The sequence below is a fragment of the Armigeres subalbatus genome, chromosome 2 (assembly GCF_024139115.2).
Source record: "Armigeres subalbatus isolate Guangzhou_Male chromosome 2, GZ_Asu_2, whole genome shotgun sequence".
NCBI lineage: Eukaryota > Metazoa > Arthropoda > Insecta > Diptera > Culicidae > Armigeres > Armigeres subalbatus.
The window spans coordinates 76,712,577-76,736,351 of NC_085140.1; the positions used below are offsets into that span (position 1 = coordinate 76,712,577).

Below are 23,775 nucleotides of genomic sequence, written 5' to 3' on the forward strand. Positions count from 1 at the left end.
TATAAGAGTCTTCTCCATTCGGCTCGGTCCATGGCTACACGTCGCCAACCACGCAGTCTACGGAGGGTCCGCAAGTCATCTTCCACCTGATCGATCCATCTTGCCCGCTGCGCACCTCGCCTTCTTGTGCCCGTCGGATCGTTGTCGAGAACCATTTTCACCGGGTTACTGTCCGACATTCTGGCTACGTGCCCGGCCCATCGCAGTCGTCCGATTTTCGCGGTGTGAACGATGGATGGTTCTCCCAACAGCTGATGCAATTCGTGGTTCATTCGCCTCCTCCACGTACCGTCCGCCATCTGCACCCCACCATAGATGGTACGCAGCACTTTCCTTTCGAAAACTCCAAGTGCGCGTTGGTCCTCCACGAGCATCGTCCAGGTCTCGTGTCCGTAGAGGACTACCGGTCTAATTAGCGTTTTGTAGATTGTCAGTTTGGTACGGCGGCGAACTCTATTCGATCGGAGCGTCTTGCGGAGTCCAAAGTACGTACGATTTCCAGCCACTATGCGTCTCCGAATTTCTCTGCTGGTGTCATTTTCGGCAGTCACCAGTGAGCCCAAGTATACAAATTCTTCTACCACCTCGATTTCGTCACCACCAATGCAAACTCGCGGTGGGTGGCTCACATTGTCTTCTCTTGAACCTCTTCCTATCATGTACTTCGTCTTCGACGTGTTGATGACTAGTCCGATCCGCTTAGCTTCCCTCTTCAGTCTGATGTAGGCTTCCTCCATCTTCTCAAAGTTACGTGCCATAATATCTATGTCGTCAGCGAAACCAAATAGCTGGACGGACTTATTGAAAATTGTACCACTCGTGTTAATCCCTGCTCTTCGTAGTACCCCTTCCAAAGCGATGTTGAATAGCAAACACGAAAGACCATCACCTTGCCGGAACCCTCTGCGGGTTTCGAAGGGACTCGAGAATGCCCTGAAACTCGAACTACGCACATCACCCGATCCATCGTCGCTTTGATCAACCGTGTCAGTTTATCCGGAAAACCGTGTTCGTGCATTAGCTGCCATAGCTGGTCCCGATCGATTGTATCATATGCGGCTTTGAAGTCGATGAATAGATGATGTGTGGGCACGTTGTATTCGCGGCATTTCTGCAGTACTTGGCGAATGGCAAACACCTGGTCCGTGGTGGAGCGTTCGCCCATAAAACCCGCCTGGTACTGCCCCACGAACTCCCTTGCAGTTGGTGCTAGTCGACGGCATAAAATTTAGGCGGCGTTCAGCAATGTGATTGCGCGGTAGTTGCTACAATCCAGCTTATCGCCCTTTTTGTAGATGGGACACACGACACCTTCCATCCACTCCTGCGGCAAAACTTCCTCCTCCCAAATCTTGGTAATGACCCAGTGCAGCGCTCTAGCCAGTGGCTCACCACCGTGTTTAAATAGCTCTCCTGGTAGTTGGTCAACCCCAGGGGCTTTGTTGTTCTTCAGCCGGCCAATCTCCTCCTGGATTTCCTGGAGATCCGGAGCCGGTAAAATTATGTCCTGCGCGCGTTCTCCCAGGTTCATCACCATACCGTCATTTTCGTCTGCCACATCGCCATTGAGGTGTCCTTCGTAGTGCTGCCGCCAACTTTGGATCACCTCACGCTCGTTTGTATGAAGGTTCCCGTTTATGTCCTCACACATATCGGGCTGTGCACGTGGCCCTTACGTGAACGGTTTAACTTCTCATAGAACTTTCGTGCGTTATTAGCGCGGTAAAGTTCCTCCGTCTCTTCACGGTCTCGATCTTCCTGCTGGCGCTTTTTCCTCCGGAAAATCGAGTTTTGTCTGTTCCGCGCCTGTTTATCTCGTGCCTCGTTCGCCCTCGTGCGGTGTTGCAGCAATCTCGCCACTGCTGCATTCTCCTCTTCCACTACCTGCTCACATTCGCCGTCATACCAGTCGTTTCTCTGATCCGGGGCACCGTGCCAAGTGCAGCGGTTGCGGTGCTACCAATGGCGGATCGAATATCTCCAGCCATCTTCAAGAGACGCTGCGCCTAGCTGCTCTTCCGTTGGAAGTGCCACTTCCAGCTGCTGCGCGTATTCTTGGGCTAGTCTACCATCTTGTAGCCGCCCAATGTTAAGCCGCGGCGTCCGACTTCGACGCGTGTTGTACACCGTCGAGAGTTTTGAGCGCAGGCATACTGCAACGAGGTAGTGGTCGGATTCAATATTCGCACTGCGGTAAGTGCGGACGTTCGTGATGTCGGAGAAGAATTTACCGTCGATTAGAACGTGGTCGATTTGGTTTTCCGTTTCTTGGTTAGGTGATCTCCATGTGGCCTTGTGGATATTTTTGCGGGGAAAGAAGGTGCTTCGGACTACCATTCCGCGGGAGGCTGCGAAGTTTATGCATCGTTGGCCGTTGTCATTCGATACGGTATGCAGACTATCCGGTCCGATGACCGGTCTATACATTTCCTCCCTTCCTACCTGTGCGTTCATGTCACCGATGACGATTTTAACGTCCCGCAGTGGGCATCCATCGTATGTCTGCTCCAGCTGTGCGTAGAACGCTTCTTTCTCGTCGTCGGGTCTCCCTTCGTGTGGGCAGTGCACGTTGATGATGCTATAGTTGAAGAAACGGCCTTTAATCCTCAGCTTGCACATCCTTGCGTTGATTGGCTGCCACCCAATCACGCGTTGGCGCATCTTACCCAGCACTATGAAGCCGGTTCCCAGCTCGTTGGTGGTGCCACAGCTTTGGTAGAAGGTAGCCGCTCGATGCCCGATTTTCCACACTTTCTGTCCTGTCCAGCAAATCTCCTGCAGCGCCACGACGTCGATATGCGGGGATGTAATTCATCGTAGATCATCCTGTCGCAACCTGCGAAACCTAGCGACTTGCAATTCCATGTTCCAAGCTTCCAATCGTGATCCTGTATTCGTCGCCTAGGTCTTTGCCGATTATATCGAGTCGCATTATCTCTTATATTGTTCGTAATGATTGGTTTTCTAGGCGGCTTATTGGGCCAGCGCAAACCTCCTGTCTCGTCGGAGGGCCGTTGTGTCAGGGCTGTTTAGCGTCCCACCTAACACCAGGACTTGGGCTTGTGCGCTTTGAGCGGCACACGGTCGCTTTGGTGGGGCCTACTTGCGGATACATGCAGCTTTTTATAGAGGTTTAACAGGGCCCACTGTCAAACCCCACCACATCCTAGGCAAGCCCCACAACTCACAGATGGCCTGGAGCCCTTGGACATAGTCCCTGCTGCCCCGCATATCAGAACGATTAAACCATCAGGCCAAAACGTCAGGCCCATATATTAACTGTCAAAGGTTGAGTCAAGTGCCCTGCAGTGTTTTGCTAGTGCGCTTGAATCATAGTATTTCGTGCGTCAAACAAGACCGAAAATGTCGAGGAAGCATTTTCCATCTATTTTTAATTTTCAAATTAAACAAAGTTTCTTTCGACTTTTGAGTCGAGAAAAAAACTGATCCATTCAGGATGATTAACTTCATTGAATATCAATTCTTCATTTTTTGACCCAATTACACAAAAATTCGTCTGATATTATTTGCCAAATTACAGAAAATATAATTAAACACTTGGTACATCATACCTCCATGCTAAATAATACGTAGAGATTATATCGCATGATCTAACAATATGACTCCAACATAAAACCACATTTTTATAAGAGCTATTTGGCCCCAACATTGACCATTTGAGAAACGTGGCTTAGGAACGTCTTATATTGATCTCAAATGGAGACTAATGGAAGCCAATTAGATTACCGTGGGGAAAATGGAATGGGTCCATAATAGAATTTTAATCTTCAGACTGAAAAAAAAGTCAGTGTTTGGGTTGCATTTTTCCCTGACCTTATTCGAAATTCCCTGACTTTCCCTAACATTCCAGGTCCAAATTGAAATTCCCTGACTTTCCAGGTTTTTCCAGGTAGTCGACACCCTGTTTTATAACACTATTCTAGCATTGACTATACAGGGTGTCGACTCAAATTTGAGAATAAAATTCCCTGACTTTCCCTGACTTTCCAGACCATTCCTCAAAAAATCCAGATATGAAAAATGTTTTTATTTTCAATTCCTAGAAACGTATGAAAATCTCTGCATGTGTCCGGGTTTGCAGAAATCGCTCTCAAAAAATCTCATCGATAAAAGAGAGGCAAAAACTGTTCCGAATCATAACAAGCCATGATAACAAATTTATCAAACTTGTATACAAGTGCGAAAAAACAAAATCGGATAGGCAGCCCCACAGAAAAATGGTGATTCTCGCTTTGTTTTCGCTCCTTCCGGGTTGGTTACTGCACATCTGTGTAGAACAAGTTGAAATGCATCATCAGAGCCAGTGCTCCCCGCATTTACCTCAAGGGTGCACATGGAAGATTATTAATTACATTTTATGCGAAAGGGGTCCTGATTGCAGTAGCATCAATCATTGTTACCTAAAATGGTACCTCCAATTATTGGTGCAGTGTTCCAATAGTCGCGGTATTTTTTAATTCGTGTTCCTATAGTTGCGAATCCCATTGTTTTCATATGGGACTCGCAACTATAGGAACACTACCGCAACTATTGGTGCAAAGCAGAGAAAAGGAAAAGGTATTTTATTAATACTTTACCAATTTTGATGCAATTCTCAACCTGTTTTCCTGTATTTCGTGTAATGACAGGTCAACAAATTGATAGACTATATGGGTTGCTGCGTTAAATACGTAGATTGTGTAAAAACAACACTACCGCAACTATAGGAGCACCCACGACTATCGGAACTTTTACCCTATAACATCCCGAATCAGTTCTCTATCATGACAGCTTGCGAAAAAAGTTTCTCGCTGTATGCTACATATCGTATATGTATACAGAGATGATAAGTGAGAGACTTGCTCTTTCTCTTTAGGATTCAATCCCTGGCATGTGTGAATCATTGAAGTCCATATGAGTTCCTGAGCTACTGGAAGCCTAATCACTCCTAGAAACAGAACAGTAAGGATTTGTAGAATATCGTAGGTAATTCTGGTCGTTCACAAAGATTCAAGTAAATGCGCATAACTCCTGAAAGATTTTTATATTTCTAGACCAACATTTGCAAAGGGCGTAACAGCCAAAAATTAGATTTGACAGGTTTTTTTTTGAAAAAATCTACTGAACATCCATCGAGGAGTTCCAGGATAAAAACTATCGAGACAGCTTTTTTAAATCCCTTGGGTTTTTTTATGTATCAGTGAGAATTCTGAGATAATTTCCGGAAAAAATGCTCATAGATCAACCAGAATATTTCCTGATAAAATTGTTGTATAAACATCAGCAACAAATGTAACACTGAAACATTACCATTGATAACAACATTATACGCCTCTTGCGTTCAAGCATGATTATGGAGTATCGAGTAACGTTTAATTGAGACCTTCGCCACCTACGTATATGAGGTAGACCATATGATGCTTTTATACACTGTCATTCTCTCTACATGACCATTATTTTGACCACCTAAGGACATGAGGATCGACCAATGACTGTATAAGCCCATTATCAAATGGAAGTTCCGGAAAAGTTTTTAAAACATTACCTACAGAATCTTGTTTGGAGATGATGCCGATACTGTGGAGTGCCGTTCCAGGTCCACAGAGATAGTATTCGTCGTTTTCTTTTAAAAAGTTTCCTAGTTGATTGTATGTTGAACGGTTCTGAACTATGGCCTATTTCAGTAATTTGATTCAGTTTCGACTGCTTTCACGAGATAGTTTTCAAACATTTAAGCATTACATTTTCATCAGAAGGTAATGTGTTATATAAGGTTTGCATTCGATTTGGTTATCAGGATAGATCGCATTATATGAAATTTACCTATATCATAAGTACATCAACATAATTTTATACGGACTGACTCTCGTGATTGATGATTAAGTATATGATCAAATTTTCATGACTCAAACGCTACTAATAACGAAACTGCAAAAAATGCAAAACGACTCCGACACAAAACCACCCAAACTAAATAATCTAAAATATTGAAGGGGATTTTTGAAAAAAAAATGTAACAGGTCTCAACAGTGACCATTTGAGCAACGTGGCTTTGAACCTCTGTTATTGCTTAGAAATTCATAGAATCAAACTCAATTACCATGGGGAACATGAAAAGGGCTCGAAGTAGACTTTTAGTCTAGAGACTGCCAACAGCCACAAAAAAAGCTTTATAGCTTGATAGTGGAGATGGTTGTCGAATGTAACTGCCTCGGAGTATTGTTTATCGGCTATGCAGTCTGATGACCAGCTAAAGCGCAATATTAATTCTGATCCGACGTTTCAGTACCTTTATTAGTCTCTTTTCAATAGATTAAAATTGGTTCAAAGTTTCATTGTCATAAGTGTCCTTAGTTTAGTATATTGCTCGAAATAAAAAAAAAACACTATAAATTATCAATATTGGGTTTGTGATTTTTTTCCCTGACCTCAATCAAAATTCCCTGACTTTCCCTGACATTCCAGGTCCAAAATTAAATTCCCTGACTTTCCCTGACTTTCCAGGTTTTTTCAGGTAGTCGACACCCTGCTATACTATGTGTCAACAAAATGTTTCTTCTAGACATCCCTAGCGACTCCAAAATGACCTCTATACTGATGAAAGATGATATGCAAATGTTGACGATGAAAACTACGGAAACCCGTGCCCATGGAAACCCGTCATGTCCATGTAGATCAGTTGAGGCCAGGGGAATGAAATTCTACTCTGTTTTGCCCAACCCAGATGTTCTAGGATCTCCAAACTGCTTAGAAATTTGGATCAATTAGTCTACCAAGGCAACTGAGCTCGATAGCTATCTGGAATCGACAAAACATGTCCACACAAGTCCTTCGAGCCCACGCGTATGATTTGAGCACAGTTATACCCCAACCAGATGTTCCAGGTTCTCCAAACTGTTATGGAGTTTGGATCAACTGGTCTACCAGGTCAACTGCGCTCGGTACAAATCTGACAGCAATAAGTCATGTCCATACAAGTCAGTAGAGCCCATTTATCAGCCCATAACTCAGTTATACTAATATCAGATGTTCGAAGTACTCTATACTGCTCTGGAGTCTATCAAGTCAACTGCGCTCAATATAACTTTGACATCAACCAGTCATGTCCATACGAGTTCGTAGAGCCTATATGTGTGATTGGCAACTCAGTTTAGAAAGTCTAGAAAGAACTTTCGGAGGAGTTACAAGAGGAACTTCCGGATTAATTACAGAAGGAACTTCCAAAGACTTCCAGAAGTAACTTCCAAAGGTATTCAAAAAGGATCTTCCGGAGGAATTTCAGAAGGAACTTCCGGAGGAATTCCAGAAGAAACTTTCGGAGGAATAACCAAATGAACTATAGCAAGAATTTCAAAATAAACATCCGGAGGAAATCTGGGAAGAACTTCCGGAGGAATTCCAGAAGGAACCTGGAGAATTCCTGGAGGAATTCCTGGAAGAGTTTTCGTAGGAATTCCTGGAGGCATTCCTTTGAATTATCATCCAAGAATTCCTCCGGATATTTCTCTAGGAATTTTTCCGGATATTCCTCCAAATCTTCCTCCAGGGATTTTCCCGGCTCTCGTAGTCCATCACCTTGTCTTAGTCCTCGGCGTGATTCGAACGAACTGGAGTGTTCGCCCGAAACCTTCACACAGTTTTGCACACCATCCACCGTCCCAGGGAAGCTGTTCTCGTCCATGATTTTCCATAGCTCTACGCGGTCTATACTGTCGTATGCCGCCTTGAAATCAACGAACAGATGGTGCGTTGGAACCTGGTATTCACGGCATTTTTGAAGGATTTGCCGTACAGTAAAGATCTGGTCCGTTGTCGAGCGGCCGTCAACGAAGCCGGCTTGATAACTTCCCACGAACTCATTCATTAATGGTGACAGACGATGGAAGATGATCTGGGATATCACTTTGTAGGCGGCATTAAGGATGGTGATCGCTCGAAAGTTCTCACACTCCAGCTTGTCGCCTTTCTTGTAGATGGGGCATATAACCCCTTCCTTCCACTCCTCCGGTAGCTGTTCAGTTTCCCAGATTCTGACTATCAATTTGTGCAGGCAAGTGGCTAGCTTCTCCGGGCCCATCTTGATGAGCTCAGCTCCGATACCATCCTTACCAGCTGCTTTATTGGTCTTTAGCTGTTGGATGGCATCCCTAACTTCCCTCATCCTGGTTGGCTTCCATCGTCCGCTGAACTGAGGTAGTCATCTCCTCCGCTTCCTTGACTTTCACTGTCTGTACTTTCAGCGCCATTCAAATGTTCCTTGTAGTGCTGCTTCCACCTTTCGATCACCACACGTTCGTCCGTCAAGATGCTCCCATCCTTATCCCGGCACATTTCGGCTCGCGGCACGAAGCCTTAGTGGGATGCGTTGAGCTTCTGGTAGAACTTGCGAGTTTCTTCTCCTCACACTCCGCTTCTTCCAGGCGGCGTTTCTTCTCCTGAAAAAGGCGGGTCTGCTGTCTCCGCTTCCGTTTATAACGTTCCACGTTCTGCCGGGTACCTTGCTGCAGCGCGACAGCCCGCGCTGCGTCCTTCTCCTTCAGAATCTGTCTGCACTCTTCGTCGAATCAATCATTCCGTCGACTTCGACCCATATACCCGACGTTGTTCTCCGTTGCGTCGTTGATTGACTGTATTCCAGCAGTCCTCAAGAGGGGCCGCATCGAGCTCACCCTCTTCCGGCAACGCTGCCTCGAGATGCTGCGCGTATGCAGTGGCGACATCAGGTTGCTTCAGTCGCTCTAGGTCGTACCGCGGCGGTCGTCGGTACCGAACATTGTTGATGACGGATAGTTTTGGGCGCAGTTTAACCATCACCAAATAGTGGTCAGAGTCGATGTTAGCGCCACGATATGTCCTGACGTCGATAATGTCGGAGAAGTGCCGTCCATCAATCACAACGTGGTCGATTTGTGATTCTGTCTGCAGTGGTGATCTCCAGGTGTACCGATACGGGAGGCTGTGTTGGAAGTAGGTGCTGCGAATGGCCATATTCTTGGAGGCGGCGAAATCAATTAGTCGTAGGCCGTTTTCGTTCGTCAGCCGGTGTGCGCTGAACTTCCCAATAGTCGGTCTAAACTCCTCCTCTTGGCCAACCTGAGCGTTCAAATCTCCTATGATGATTTTGACGCCGTGGCTTGGGCAGCTATCGTACTCACGTTCCAGCTGCGCGTAGAATGCGTCCTTATCATCATCAGTGCTTCCGGAGTGTGGGCTATGGACGTTGATTATGTTGAAGTTGAAGAACCGGCCTTTGATCTTCAACCTGCACATTCTTTCATTGATCGGCCACCACCCGATCACGCGCCTTTGCATTTCGCCCATCACTATGAAAGCTGTTCCCAGCTCGTGTGTGTTGCCGCAGCTCTGGTAGATGGTATGATTACCTCTAAACGTTCGCACCATTGATCCCTTCCAACAAACCTCCTGCAGCGCTACGATGCCAGATCCACGGTTCTTGAGCACATCGGCGAGTATGCGTGTGCTTCCGATGAAGTTGAGAGATTTGCAGTTCCACGAACCGAGTTTCCAATCGCTAGTCCCTTTTCGTCACAGTGGTCTTCGCCGATGGTTCCGGTCCGTACTCTCTTGTTGATTGTTCGTTGCGTGAGTTTTTTTTTGGCTGGCTTGCAGGGCCTGACACCAAACCCTTTAAATTTCCGGAGGACCATTCCTCCTTATTTCCGGAGGACAATGGTGCACAGTTTCACTCAGTTTCGCTGGCACTCGGACGATGATCAGCCGCCCCTAACATGGAGAACAGACGCTGTTGTGAGCCGATCCTGACATGGAGAACAGACGCTCAATAAGATTTGCACCTCCGGATAGGAGCAAACCCCCCCTTCCCTGTCAGCATACGACCATAGTTCCCACCGGGGTTGGTTACCCGATCTTCCCTAAGGTTGCTCGTATCCCGGCCAGCACCGCGGGGAGGTAGGGATAGGAGTTGCTGGGTAAGAGGCTAAGGACCGCGAGATGGGGTCTATTTTATTCCTTCAGGTACGCGAAGTACCAATGGTACGCTTTACCCAGCATTTGTCGTGCCAGAAATTCCTCCGGATATTCCTCCAGAAATTCCTCCGGATATTCCTCCAGGAATTTCTCCGGATATTCCTCCAGGAATTCTTCCGGATATTCCTCCAGGAATTCCTCCGGATATTCCTCCTGGAGAAAATTCCTTCAGGAATTCCTCCGGATTTTCCTTGAGGAATTCCTCCGGATATTCCTTCAGGAATTTCTCCGAATATTCCTTCAGGAATTTCTCCGGATATTCCTCCAGGAATTCCTACGGATATTCCTCCAGCAATTCCTACGGATTTTCCTCTAGGCATTCCTACGGATATTCCTCCAGGAATTCCTACTGATATTTCTCCAGGAATTCTTCCGGAAACTTCTCCGGAAGTTCCTCCGGAGGAAATCCTGGAGGAACTTCCGAAGGAATTCCTGGAGGAACTTCCAGAGAATTTCTTGGAGGAACTTCCTGAGGAAAGCCTGGAGAAACTTCCGGAAGAATTCCTGGAGAAGTTTCCGGAGAAATTCCTGGAGGAATATCCGGAGAAATATCCTCAGGAATTCCTGTAGGAATATCCGGAGGAATTCCTGGAAGAATACTCGAAGGAATTCCTGGAGGAAGATTTGGAGGAATATCCGGCGAAATTCCTAGAGGAATATTCGGAGTAATCCTTGGAGGAATATTCGAAGGAATTCCAGGTGGAATATCCGGGGGAATTCCTGGAGGAATAGTCTGAGAAATTCCTGGAGGAATATCCGGAGGAATTCCTGTAGAAATACTCGGATGAATTCTGGCGGAGGTTCTGGCGTTATATTTGGAGAAATTTTTGTATTTGTCTTATTTGTCTTATTTCGGGACTGATTTGCGATTTGGGCGTAACTTATTTTGTAAACAAACATTGGAAGGCAAATGCCCACTAAAGCAAGCATTTTGTCAGAAAACCACCATATGCATCCGACAGAATAGGCTTTCCTCTATCAGATAAGGGAATTAGTTTTGAAGTAAATGTTTTGATTCTACGGAATCGATAAAACATTGTTTGTTTACAAAATAAGTTACGCCCAAATCGCGAATTAGTCCCGATTTGTCTAATTTGTCTTATTTGTCTTATTTGTCTTATTTGTTATTCCATTTATTTGTCTTGTTTGTATCTTCCCCTTAATTGTCTTATTTTTTTCAATTCATTCAATTGCATGTTTGCAAAAATGTAAATACGCAGTTTTATAGCGTCACGCTACATTCAAAAACTCACCGCTCTCTGTGCTCATTTCTTGCTGTTCGCAAAGGACAATATGGAATTTGGAAAACTTGATTGAAGTAAAAAGACATTCCTGCGAAGTTTCATGCGGTTACATATACCTAACATTACATCAAAATGATCGTTGAAAAATTTAGAAACTTTTGTCAGTTGGGTTTTTCAAAATTCGGTTCTTTTATATTTCAAATCAATCATTGGAGAGAGGTGTTGAGAAGCGAAAATTCCAGTTGTACAATAGTTCAGTATTGAGACATTCATTCAAATTTGGGAAAAAGTAGGTCCACGAATTTGTTTAGGAACATTCCTTGATGTAATTCAAAGAGATTGTCAGCAGGGATAAGCGAAATCATTTCCCAATTCCGGATTATACACATTTTAGGTCGATAAAAATCACTCTACCGCGAGGGAGCTTCCCTCAGTTCTTAGTACATACAATACTTGCACAAATACCATTCTAATAGAATTATATTAAATCATGATGGTGCCTTTCTCGTTCGTTCAAAAGGGTTGAGAAATATGTAAGAAAAGTTTAAAGTAACACAAATATGTGGATAACTCATATTTTTTCATATTTGTTTATATGTATGCATTATACATTCATCAAATTAATGATTTCTGCTATGTGAATGGGCGACTCCTTGATCTGGCATTCGTCAACGAGAAAAACTTTTCGAGTTACTCGAGCCACCGTTGCCATTGCTCCGTATCGATAATCATCATCCACAAAGCCTTTAGTGTTGACATTTGCAACCGCAGATAAGTGTAACGATGATTGGAATTCAGAAGACCCTTTAGATTTTGATTTTCGACAATGTGACTTTGTATTGCTGAATGCATTAATTTTGCCGTTCGCTGGGACGAATGTCTCTATGGGTGCAATATTAACGAGGCCGTAACAAATTTTTACCAACGAGTGTTTTCCATTGTCCGAGATGTAGTCCTGACGAAACAACGATGCCTACCTATGAGGAAAAGACAGCCTTGGTGGAACAGAGAGCTACAGCATCTCCGTAACCGTTTGCGTAAAAGCTAGGAAGCGATATTTCCGTTCGAGGATGAACAACGCAAAGTTGAGCTGCGTGACATAGAGACCAACATACAACTCTTTGCATGCGCAATGCTTTAGCGGCTATATTCATCGCACGGAAGAAAACTTTAAACGAGATCCAACATCATTCTGGTCGTTCGTAAGAAGTCGGAAACAGACGAGCGGAATCCTCAACGAATTAGTTACCACGAAGCTATTGCTGAAACAACCCTCGAATCAGCCAATTTGTTCTCGTCGTTCTGTCGAAGCGTGTTAAGTAATAACCGATCACCTTCGTCTGAAGAGTACTTGAGCAGTTTGCCTCGATACGAATTGAGTATACCGCCATTCAACTTTTCTCCGGAGGATGTGTCCAGCAAACCTGAGGTATAAATGACTCTAAAGGTGCTGGACCAGATCGTCTACCACCGCTTTTCATCAAGAACTGTGCTGATTCACTTACTCTACCTGCGACTATTCTCTTTAATCGTTCTTTGACGGAAGGTATATTTCCTAGTGCATGGAAATCTGCTGACATCACTCCCGTACATAAAGCTGGCAGTTTGCACAACGTCGAAAATTACCGTGGAATCTCTATTTTGAGCTGTCTACCGAAGGTTTTGAAAGCCTTATCCACGATGCGCTTTACCCACAAGTGCATCATATTATTTCTGAATTCAACATGGATTCGTGAAGAAACGTTCTACCTCTACCAACCTGATGACATACGTGACTTCATTGGTGAAATCGCTTGATAAGCGACAGCAAATCGATGCCATTTATATTGATTTTGCCAAAGCATTCGATAGAATGCCTCACTCTTTGGCAGTAGAAAAGCTGGACAAAATGGGTCTACCTAGCTGGTTGACGAGCTGGGTGCTTTCGTATCTTACGGAACGTAGCGCTTGCGTACGCATTGGCGAAACTAAGTCGGACTCTTTCCCTATAACATCTGGTGTGCCTCAAGGCAGTCATCTTGGCCCACTTCTTTTTGTATTGTTTGTCAACGATCTCTGCATTGCAATTAAATCTCCAAAGCTAATGTTTGCCGATGACTTAAAATTCTTTCGTGTAGTGACATCACTTGCTGAGTGCTATGCTATCCAAGCCGACATTGACACATTACTGAACTGGTGTAAGTTGAACGAAATGGAAGTAAATGTCAAGAAGTGTAATGCGATTTCATTTTGTCGAACGAGGAATGCAACTGTTTTCAACTATACGATGTCATCTGCCAGCATCGCCCGAGTTAACACTGTCAAGGATCTTGGAGTACTACTGGATGAAAAACTCAATTTTGCTCAGCACATTGCAGTAACGACTGCAAAAGCATACGCAGTGCTTGGTTTCATAAAGCGCAATACGCAGCAGTTCACCGTCGTCTATAGTCTGAAGTCACTCTACTGTGCACTTGTACGGAGCATTCTTGAATATGGTGTGCTGGTCTGGGCACCATATCAGGCCGTTAACACCAACCGGATCGAACGAATTCAAAGAAATTTCCTTCGTTTCGCTCTTCGGCTCCTGCCATGGAATGATCCCGTTCGTTTGCCACCATATGAGCATCCTTGCGCCTTCGTACATCTGCCAACTTTGGCTAGCAGGAGGATTCTCTTGTAGCGCTTATGCGTGTTTGACATATTAAGTTCGAAACTTTTGAACTACATCGATCTCAATGTTCCAGCTAGAAATACTCGACGTGCAAAATTCTTACGTCTTCCTGTTCATCGTACTTTTTTCGGACAAAATAATCCAACGTTTGTTGTCGACGTTTTAACGAAGTGTCTGCGAGATTTGATTTTAATTTGTCCAAGTTAATGTTTAGAAATAGGATTAGTGAATAGTTTTATCTGTCTGTGCGACCAGTTCGAAGACTAGTAGAAATAAATAAAAAATAAATAAATAAATATTATACAATTTCTGGCCGAACGCAACTTGTTGCAAGCAAATCGGGTGAACATAAGTGCCAAAAAAAGTGATTTTGTATTGTGGTTATGAAATTTGTATTTTGGCCATAACTTCTGATCCCATTGTCCGATCTGACCAATTGCCAATAAGAAACAATGGAACGGGATTCTAGTTCGAATGCAGTTTGTTGCGAGCGAGTCGGTTGAGGATAAGTGCCAAAAAATGAATGATGGGTTTTTACGCGTTTTTTGTATAAAAAAAGTATTTTGGCCATAGCTTCTGAGCCCATAGTCCTATCCAGCCAATTTTCAATAGGAAGCAATGGGGAAATATTCCGCATCGAATGCAACCTGTTGTGAGAAAATCGGTTGACAAAAAGTGATTGAAAAGACTTTTTCCGTGTTTTGTATGGAGAGGCATCAGTGTGCATCGTCCCTGACGCCAAATACTCGGATATGCAGCCGAAATTCCATGACCCCGAATCCTAAGTCCCGTCCATCTTTATTGTAAACCTCGAGTCACCACGAGTACGTTGGCTTATATCCCTGTCTTACTAATTTAATATTATAATGATATCGATTGTGCATATAAAAAAAAACCGTGGCTCCGTAAAGTGTTATACACGCCTAAGCTTTCCAAATAAACGAAGTTGGAAAAAAAATCTTTGTATTTTGGCGTGATTATATTCAATAGTGATCAACTAGGGTATCTCCCCCGTCGAATGCAACTTGTTGCGAGAAAATCGGTTAAGAATTACTATATGAAAAAGTGACTAATGTTTTTCGGTTTTCGTGTGCACACACACACATACACACGGACAGACAGACATTTGTTCGGCTCGACGGGCTTCGTTGAATAGTTCGATTTTGAAGTGAAATGATAGCCTTTGTTGTTCGAGAAAGGCAAAAATAACAGGTGCTCGTTGCATCAATATTGATAGTGGTGCCCTCGAAAACGCCCTTAAAATAATTACATGGGAGCTGAAGATTGGCGAAAAAATCTCTGATGCTGCTTTCAGGATTTGTCAGCAACATTGAATACCATAACCGTACATTACTTTGAAACGAAATTTTACCTGTCATGTTTCAACAAGCTACATTCTAATCAGTTTGGGTTTTGATCATGCGCTGAGAATATATGTTGCTGTAACTAGCAGTGTTCATACAATACCTCATATATGGCAGAAAGAGAATCTGCGTTACATGGGGGAGGGGGGTATAAAAAATGTTGTTTTTTGTTATAAGGCCGAAGAAGGGGGTAAAAACTCCGATTTTTGCGTTACGTAATTAGTGAACGTCCTAACATGAGCATCATTTAGAATCAGTAAAAGCAGATCCTCTTTGCGTAACTTTACTATCAGAAACTTTGGAGAGAGTCAAGATTTTGTGACAGTGTATATACTTGATGGTTTTTCAAAGAAGCGTGACGGAGGACAGATGGGTTGAATTCTCAAAAAGTAATGGACGTCATATTTGAATCACCACTAGACAACTTCCTTAGAACGAACATCGTTGATGTTGAATCGTAATCGACTCCGATCGATTTACTGAATTTATTGTCAGCAATTAGGACGTAGCTCAGGCGAAACATCACCCATGAATTAATCGAAAACTCAATTTATCAAGCTGATTGACATAGTGTGACATTTGATTTTTGGATGTAACAAATAGATTTTATGATCGTAACAGATTAAAAATTGGCACAATGACACAAACGATATGATTTTTCAAAAATATAGGTCAGATATTTCCTGAAAAAGAAAAACACATCACCGATAGATTGACGAATGAAGATGCAGAATAAAGCTGTTATTATAATCCTATTATTACTATTATTATTGTGGCAAAGAAGAGACACTAGAGAGCATGAACAGAATATTCTTTTAACCTTCCGGGACTCCTATGATTCTTTTGAAGGTGTTGCAATTTCTACAATGGTGCGAGTCCCAGCTGGTTAAAGACAGTGCAGTTTCCTTAGATAATTGCAAGAAAGTAGTAAAACAGTGGCTATTCGTTTGCTAATAAAAGACATTCTCAAAATAGAACCCTCCAAATCAAATGTACAACAGCAGGTAAGTCACTATGCACGGCTAATGAACGAGCTACAGATGAGGACGCTTCCTAATCATTTACAAAGATATACCACCACCAAAACACCCCACCCCCTATCTGTTCCAAGTTCCAAAACCTTACCTTCATAGTTGATCCGACCGTCTTTGTCGGCGTCGGCCAGTTCCAGCATCTCATTCAGCTGATACTCTGTCACATTTTCGCCGATCATGTCCATCGCCGATTTGAGCTCGTCCCGTGTGATATAACCGTTGCCGTCGCGGTCAAACACCCTGGAAAATGATCACCATTACGGACTGTCGGGGGGAAAATACGCGAGCTTATGCATGACTATGCCCACCTGAAGGCCGCTACCAGATCCTGTGTGAGGTCATCGTCGGCCGCCTGGGTGGTGCTGTTGCTACTACTGCTTCCACTGCTGCTGGTATTGCTTTCTTCTTTGAGCGCCTGGATGCGGGCCACCCACTGGAGGAACTCGGTTTCGTCTATCAGTCCACTTCCTGAAGAGTGGTAGGAGAACATTTTGATATCGTATTTAGTAAGGCTTATTATGTAACTGTATTGTAGATACCATGAGGCAAGCATAGGTTTGGACCGAAAAAGAGTCAATAAAGGAAAATATCATCAAAGTGCAATGTTCTTGCATTGTGTAAACTTTTTCGGTGGAACTTGATGTTAAATTCTAAGCCTAGGGAAGTCGAGAAAATTTCTAACCCGAAAGTTTCCTAGACCGGACCGAGCATCGAATCCAGCCACCTTCAGTATGGTCTTGCATCTTACCACACGGCTAAGGATGAAAGGTTTTACCGATTCAATACGGATGGGTCATATATGACCCAAGGCAAATATCAGCTGTCAAAAATCAGTTTTAAGAGCAAAAATGTTTAAAATTAACTGCTCCATCCAGGAAAAATATTGCACAGGTCAGGTTACGGGCGCTACGATGATCTAGAGCATTCAAACTATCCTTGAGTTGTAATTTTTATGTTCTAAGGCAGCGGTTCTCAACCTTTTTCTTGAGAGGTACCCCTTCGAACTTTTGCATTGATTGAGGTACCCCCTATGTTTTTCGCTATAACTGAAAATTATCGTAACTCTTAAAATATATGAAAAGTAGGCCTGAAAACTAACATTTACTTTGAAACTTCTCAATTCAAGTTGATACATCGGGCTTCCTCCAGATTTTTTTTACTATTGAAGGCTTCCGAGCGTATTGAAAGGAGACTTCCGAGCCTCTTGAAAGTAGGATTCCGCGCCTCTTCCGAGAGAACATTCCGAGCCTCTTGAAGAAAGGCTTCCGAGTCTCTTGAAAGGCGGTTTTCGAGTCTAAAAGGAGGCTTCCGAGCATCTAGAAAGGACGCCTCTGAGCTGCAATAAAGTATGCTTCCAAGCCTCTTGGAAAAATAACTCCGAGCACCTTGAAGAGAGGACTTCGAGTCTCTTGAAAGAAGGCTTTTAAACACCTTCAAGAGAGGCTTCCAAGCGTCTTGGAAGAAGGCTTCCGAGCCTCTTGAATGACCTTACGAGCCATTTTATGGAAGGCTTCAGAGCCACTTGAAAGGACGCTTCTGAGTATCTTGAAAGGACGCTTCTGAGCCCTTTTGAAAATACACATCCAAGCCTCTGAAAAAATAATTCTGAGCATCTTGATGGAAGGTTTTCAAGCTCTTGAAAGCAGGCTTCCAAGCCTCATGAAAAGAGTCTTACGAGCCTATTGAATGGCGGCTTTTGAGCCCCCTGAAAGGAGGCTTCGGAGTATTTTGAATAAGCATTTCTGAGCCGTCCGAGTCTCTTGAATGGCGGCTTTTTAGCAGCTTAAAAGAAGGCATTGGAGAATCTTGAATGGACGCTTCCAAGCCTCTTGAAGGGAAAAATCCGAGCCTCCTAAAGGGAGGCTTCCGAGCCTTTTGAAAGGAGGCTTCCGAGCCTCTTGAAAGGAAGCTTTCGAGCTTTTCAAAAGAGCCCGAGTAGTACACTTGTCATACACGAGGTTCTGTAGCTGATATACGACCAAATCAAGTCACATAAGTGCTGCTACAACCAAAGCAGATTTGTGCTGTTAGGGAGTCTTCCGAGCCATTTGAAAGGAGGCTTCGGAGTATCTTAAATGGACACTTCCAAGTCTCTTGAAAAAAGAATTCCGAGCCTCTTAAAGGAAGGCTTCGAGCCTTTTGAAAGAAGGCTTCCGAATCACTAGAAAGGAGGCTTTTGAGCCTCTTGGTAGAAACCTTTCGAGCTTTTTAAGAGAGCCTTCCGAGTCTTTTGGATGAAAGGATGCTTCCAAATCATTTTAAAAAAGGTTTCTGAGCCTCTTGAAAGAAGGCTTTTGAGCCACTTAAAATGAGGCTTCTGAGAATCTTGAAAGGACGCTTCTGAGGCTTTCGAGAGTACGGTTCCAAGCCTCTTGAAAGCAGAATTCCGAGCCTTTTTAAGGAAGGGCTTTCGAGCCTCTTGAAAGGAGTCTTCCGAGCCTTTTGAAAAAAGCTTTCCGAGCTTTTTAAAAGAAAAAGAAAAAGAATTTAAGGAAGAAAGCTTAAACGAAGACTTCCGGGCCTCTAGAAAGAAAGCTTCCAAGCCTCTTGAAAGTATGCTCTCGCCTCTTGAAAGGAGGCTTTCGACCCTGTTGAAAAATACCCTCCGAGTCCCTTAAAAAGATTATTCCGAGGTTTTTAAAAGAACCAGAAAAAACAAGAAATTTCATAGGAAAAAAACTTAAAAGAAGGAGTCCAGGCCTCTTGAAAGAAAATTTCCGAACCTCTCAAAATGAGGCTTCCGGGTCACTTGAAATGAGGCTTCCGGGCCTCTTGAAAAAAAAAGGCTTCTGAACCTTTATAAAGGAGTCCTTCGAGCTGCTTCGAAAGAGGTTTCCGAGAAGCGTAGAAGGATGCTTCCAATTTTCTTGCTTCGAAGCAGCTGAGCTTTTCGAGAAAAAGCCTCAATGTCTCTCAAATGGAGCCTTCTGAATCTGTAAACTCTAGATTTTAGTTAAGAATCATATTCTTAACATATTACTCAACATGCAGTTTTGATCAGGTAGATTGCAAAGAAGATTTTTAAAATTTGTTCATTCGAGGATTTGCCCTTTTGATCTTTTGTCCCACTCTTTTGTCCCACAACCCTCTATCCATTGTACTGGATGTAGAAGGCAGGATTGAAAACAAGGCAAAGTTTCGAAATAAAAAAATACAAAATTATCAAAACTTTATCAATAAGTTTTGATAAAAATTGTTATTCATCCGCCATTACGCATTTTTGTCCGAGGTACCCCCTGGGCTCGGCGAAGGTACCCCCAGGGGTACATGTACCCCAGGTTGAGAACCGCTGTTCTAAGGTATCAACACCATACTTTACCATATTCTTCTTGAATACAGTCGCCTCTTTACATCTTGATATTGAAGGAACCATCGAGATAGGGAGAGATCGAGGAATGGAAGAAAAATTGAAATGAGTACTAGATCCAAAAAAGCTCGTTGCTATGAAAAACGTCAACAAAACAAATGTCATTTCTTATTGTTGATGTGTTTGCTATTGTCCAAAGATGGTCTAGTAGCCTTAAAATTTGAACATATCGACATACGAAGAGTTAATCCTGAACAAAATATGATCAGAACCCATCGAGATAAGGGGATATCGAGATAGGGAGGTTATCGAGATGTAGAAAGCCATAATGTATGTAGATTGAAGGGACCGAGGAAACCATCGTCATAGGGAGAGATATCGATATATAGAACATCGAGATGTGGAGAGTCGACTGTAATTGAAATTGAAACGCTTAATGATAAAATCCTGCACCTGCCCAGCGATATAACAGATCTTTTTTAATATACGATACTCGAAACCGTCCTTGAGCTCAGATCTTAATATTCTAATCGATGAACAAGAAGATCAACGATGTCCTCACTATTTTTATGAGTTGGAATAGCTCCACAGTACCTCGTAACACCATTACAGACACGTGACACATTACATACTTCACTCGACATCTACGACTCTCCAAACTATCCTATCTTAATATTCAGATCGATCATCATGAAGATCTTCGATGTCTCAACTATTTTTATGATTTGGAATAGCTCCACGGGACTTCGTAACACCATTACAGACAAACTACAGAATTCGTTCGAAATCTACGACACTCCAAACTATCCTTGAGTACAGATCTTAATATTCAAATCAATCAACATGAAGATCTCCGGTGTCTCAACTATGCAGCATTACAGACAAACTACAGAATTCACTTGACATCTACAATATTCCAAACTACCCTTGAGTACAGATCTCAATATTCAAATCGATCAACATAAAAATCTTCGATGTCCTCACTAGTTTTATGAGTTGGAATAGCTCCAAAGTACCTCGTATCACTATTACAGACGCACCACAGAATTCGATCAATATTTTCGACACTCCAAACTGTCCTTGAGTACAGATCTTAATGTTCAAATCGATCAACATGAAGATCTCCGGTGTCTCAACTATTTTTATGAGTTGGAATAGCTCCACGAGACTTCGTTACACCATTACAGACAAACCACAGAATTCGTTCGACATCTACGATACTCTAAACTGTCCTTGAGTACAGATCTTAATGTTCAAATTGATCAACATGACAATCTTCGATGTCATCATTGGTTTTATGAGTTGGAATAGCTCCAAGGCACCTCGTAACACCATTACAGACACACCACAGAATTCGATAAATATCTACGACACTTCAAAATGTCCTTGAGTACAGATCTTAACATTCAAATCGATCAACATGAAGATCTTCGATGTCCTCAATAGTTTTATGAGTTGGAATAGCTCCAAGGTACCTCGTAACACCATTATAGACACACCACTGAATTCGATCAATATCTACGACACTCCAAACTATCCTTGAGTACAGATCTTAATGTTCAAATCGATCAACATGAAGATCTCCGGTGTCTCAACTATTTTTATGAGTTTGATTCATTACACCATTACAGACAAACTACAAAATTCGTTCGACATCTACGACAGTCCAAACTATCCTTGAGTACAGATCTTATTTTCAAATGGATCAACATGAAGATCTTCGATGTTTTCAAGTTTTATGAGTTGGAATAGTTCCAAAGTACCTCGTAACACCATTATAGACGCACCACATAATTTGTTCAATATCTACGACACTCCAAACTGTCCTTCAGTACTGGTCTTAATATTCAAAACTATTAACAAGATCTTCGATGTCTCAACTATTTTTATGAGTTGTAATAGCTCATGTATGGTATCGTAGATATTCTGGGAATGTAATGATTTCTCGCTTAACTTTTCAAAAGGACCTAAGTAAAATATTTTCATGAATTAATTTGAATAACGCAATCAACAGAACAACATGAAAGCTTTTGATTGCAGTACTCAAATTAATTAATGAAAAATGTTACTTAAGTCCTTATGAAAAGTTAAGCGAGTTTTGTATATACTTTTAATCATACCTGATTAGTTTATAAACAATATGCGGCACTAGCTGTACAGTATGCAGAAGCCACCAGGCGAGCATTGTGTTCCCATCGTGTTACAAAGAAAGTAATATATCTTGCTTCGATAGTTCGCGTTGATTCGGTCGGATAAAGCGCGATCCTATTCAGTATGCAGAAGCCACGTAGCACATCGTTTCCGCGTTGGATGGATATGAAACACGGTGTCTTTGAAATACCTTCGTATAAAGTACATATTAAGTCGCTTTCAAGGCGACTTTTATCCACGATTCAAATCAAGCGAGAGTCAAATTCTCAACGTTTTTCTTGAGAGGTACCCTTTTGAACCTTTACATTATTTAAAGAAAACAGGCCCGAAAACTAAAGGGATATAGGCAATCAAAAAAAGAGACTTCCGAGCCTCTCCATTGGAGGCTTCCAAGGCACTTGTTAGAACACTTCTAAGCAAGTTAAAGGAGGCTTCGGAACCGAAAAAAAGAAAACAAGCTGCTTGGAAGGAGGGTTTCAAGCCTCTTGCGTCGAAGCTACTGAGGTTTTTTTTTCTTTCGGAAAAGACTTTCATGTCTCTAATATGGAGGCTTACGAACCTTTACCCGAGCATACACTTGGTACAATCAAGTTTCTACATAAACTTGATTGTACCAAGTGTATGCTCGGGTAAAGGTTCGTAAGCCTCCATATTAGATACCGTCGTGCGGGGCTTCTTTTGAAAAATCGGGGGCTACTTTGGACATTTTGAAACAAGAATTATAAAGTAAACTACTCTCAAATTGCCATTGTCACCATTCGGGTGTCTTGTTAATAGTTGGATGGCAACTTTCTGTTTCGAATTTGGTATTATTTACTTTTAGTTTCCTTAGAAAATCAAAAATCCAAAGTAGCCCCCGGAATCAAAAGAAGCCCCGCTCGACGGTACATGAAAGTCTTTTCCGAAAGAAAAAAAAACGACTCCTATACGACCAGATCAAGTCACATAGAAGTTGCTGCAACTAAATCTGAATGAATTGTGCTATCGACGTTTTGTCTTTTTGATCTTTTGTGCCACAGCCTTTCATACCTTTACTGATCGTTATGTACATTTTTTATTCTTCATATGGAATCTGTAAAACATCCATAATGGGCTGGAAGATCAGATTCGTTACAACTCATACTGTTCATATCGTCCTAGAACTCAATTTAAGTAACTGGCATACTTGCAAATATTGATTCGATAATCGTGATCGTGACAAATCTTATACAAATTTTAGATGATTGTTGAGCAAAGAAACTCTGAAATTCATCGGTTGATGGTCGAATTCGCTATCGTTTCTATTTGAATCAAGAAAAATAAATTTTGGGAATGGGGTTGTTACACATCGTTGGGTCAATGAAATTCAACTTTGAAGCGATCGGAATGGCCATCGGAAGTAGATGAGCCACGTGGCGAGGTGAGGCGATCAATACTTTGATAGCATGTTTTGTTTCATTGCAAATAAAATTTGCTAATCTACGAGAGGCTTGAGAAATAATAGCCAGAGTATTTATTTTTGCAAAGTATGTTATCACTGCCAATCGTAAATTCAACATTTTTTCCTTTTAAAAATTGAACTCGTACCGTTTTTCCCCATTTAGGATCAAGATTGCGAACGAATGCAACACTTTATGAAAAAAATTACACAAAAAAAGCCATAAAAAAGCGAGTTTTCGGAATTTGAGTCAAAACGGTACCTATAAGTTTCTGGTTTGCTGGAATCGGAAATTCCGCCGAATTAAATACGGCCATAATTATCATTTTCGAACTACATGGAGTTTTTTTTCCGAACGAGTCGAGTCAAGTATGAGACACTGAAGACGGCCTTACTGTTGAGGTCGAAATACGTATCTGTCAAAGGTACATTAAAGTAGTGGAATTTTGTACAAACTCTTCTTATGACAAGTAAATACATTCCACTAAAAGCTTAAAATAATTTTCGTATCAAAAGATTTTTAGATGTTCTGAAAACTCAGATGTGAATATGTAGGGGAGAGTGTTCCCAAACCGACCCCCGGTCCTAAACCGACCC

The 23,775-nt window shown here is 42.5% G+C and overlaps 1 protein-coding gene across 12 annotated transcripts in view; it reads right to left on the bottom strand.

Annotated features, from left to right (window-relative positions):
• The window catches only part of LOC134209273 (calcium-binding protein E63-1), a 370,945-nt gene that overhangs the window by 27,612 nt on the left and 319,558 nt on the right, over positions 1-23,775 (bottom strand). For all 12 annotated transcript variants that reach the window (XM_062685256.1, XM_062685253.1, XM_062685261.1 and 9 more), the window contains 2 exons: positions 16,612-16,771; positions 16,395-16,543 (listed from right to left, as the gene is read on the bottom strand). In XM_062685256.1, coding sequence (XP_062541240.1) covers positions 16,395-16,543; positions 16,612-16,771 — 309 coding nt within the window. The remainder of the gene's footprint in view (positions 1-16,394; positions 16,544-16,611; positions 16,772-23,775) is intronic.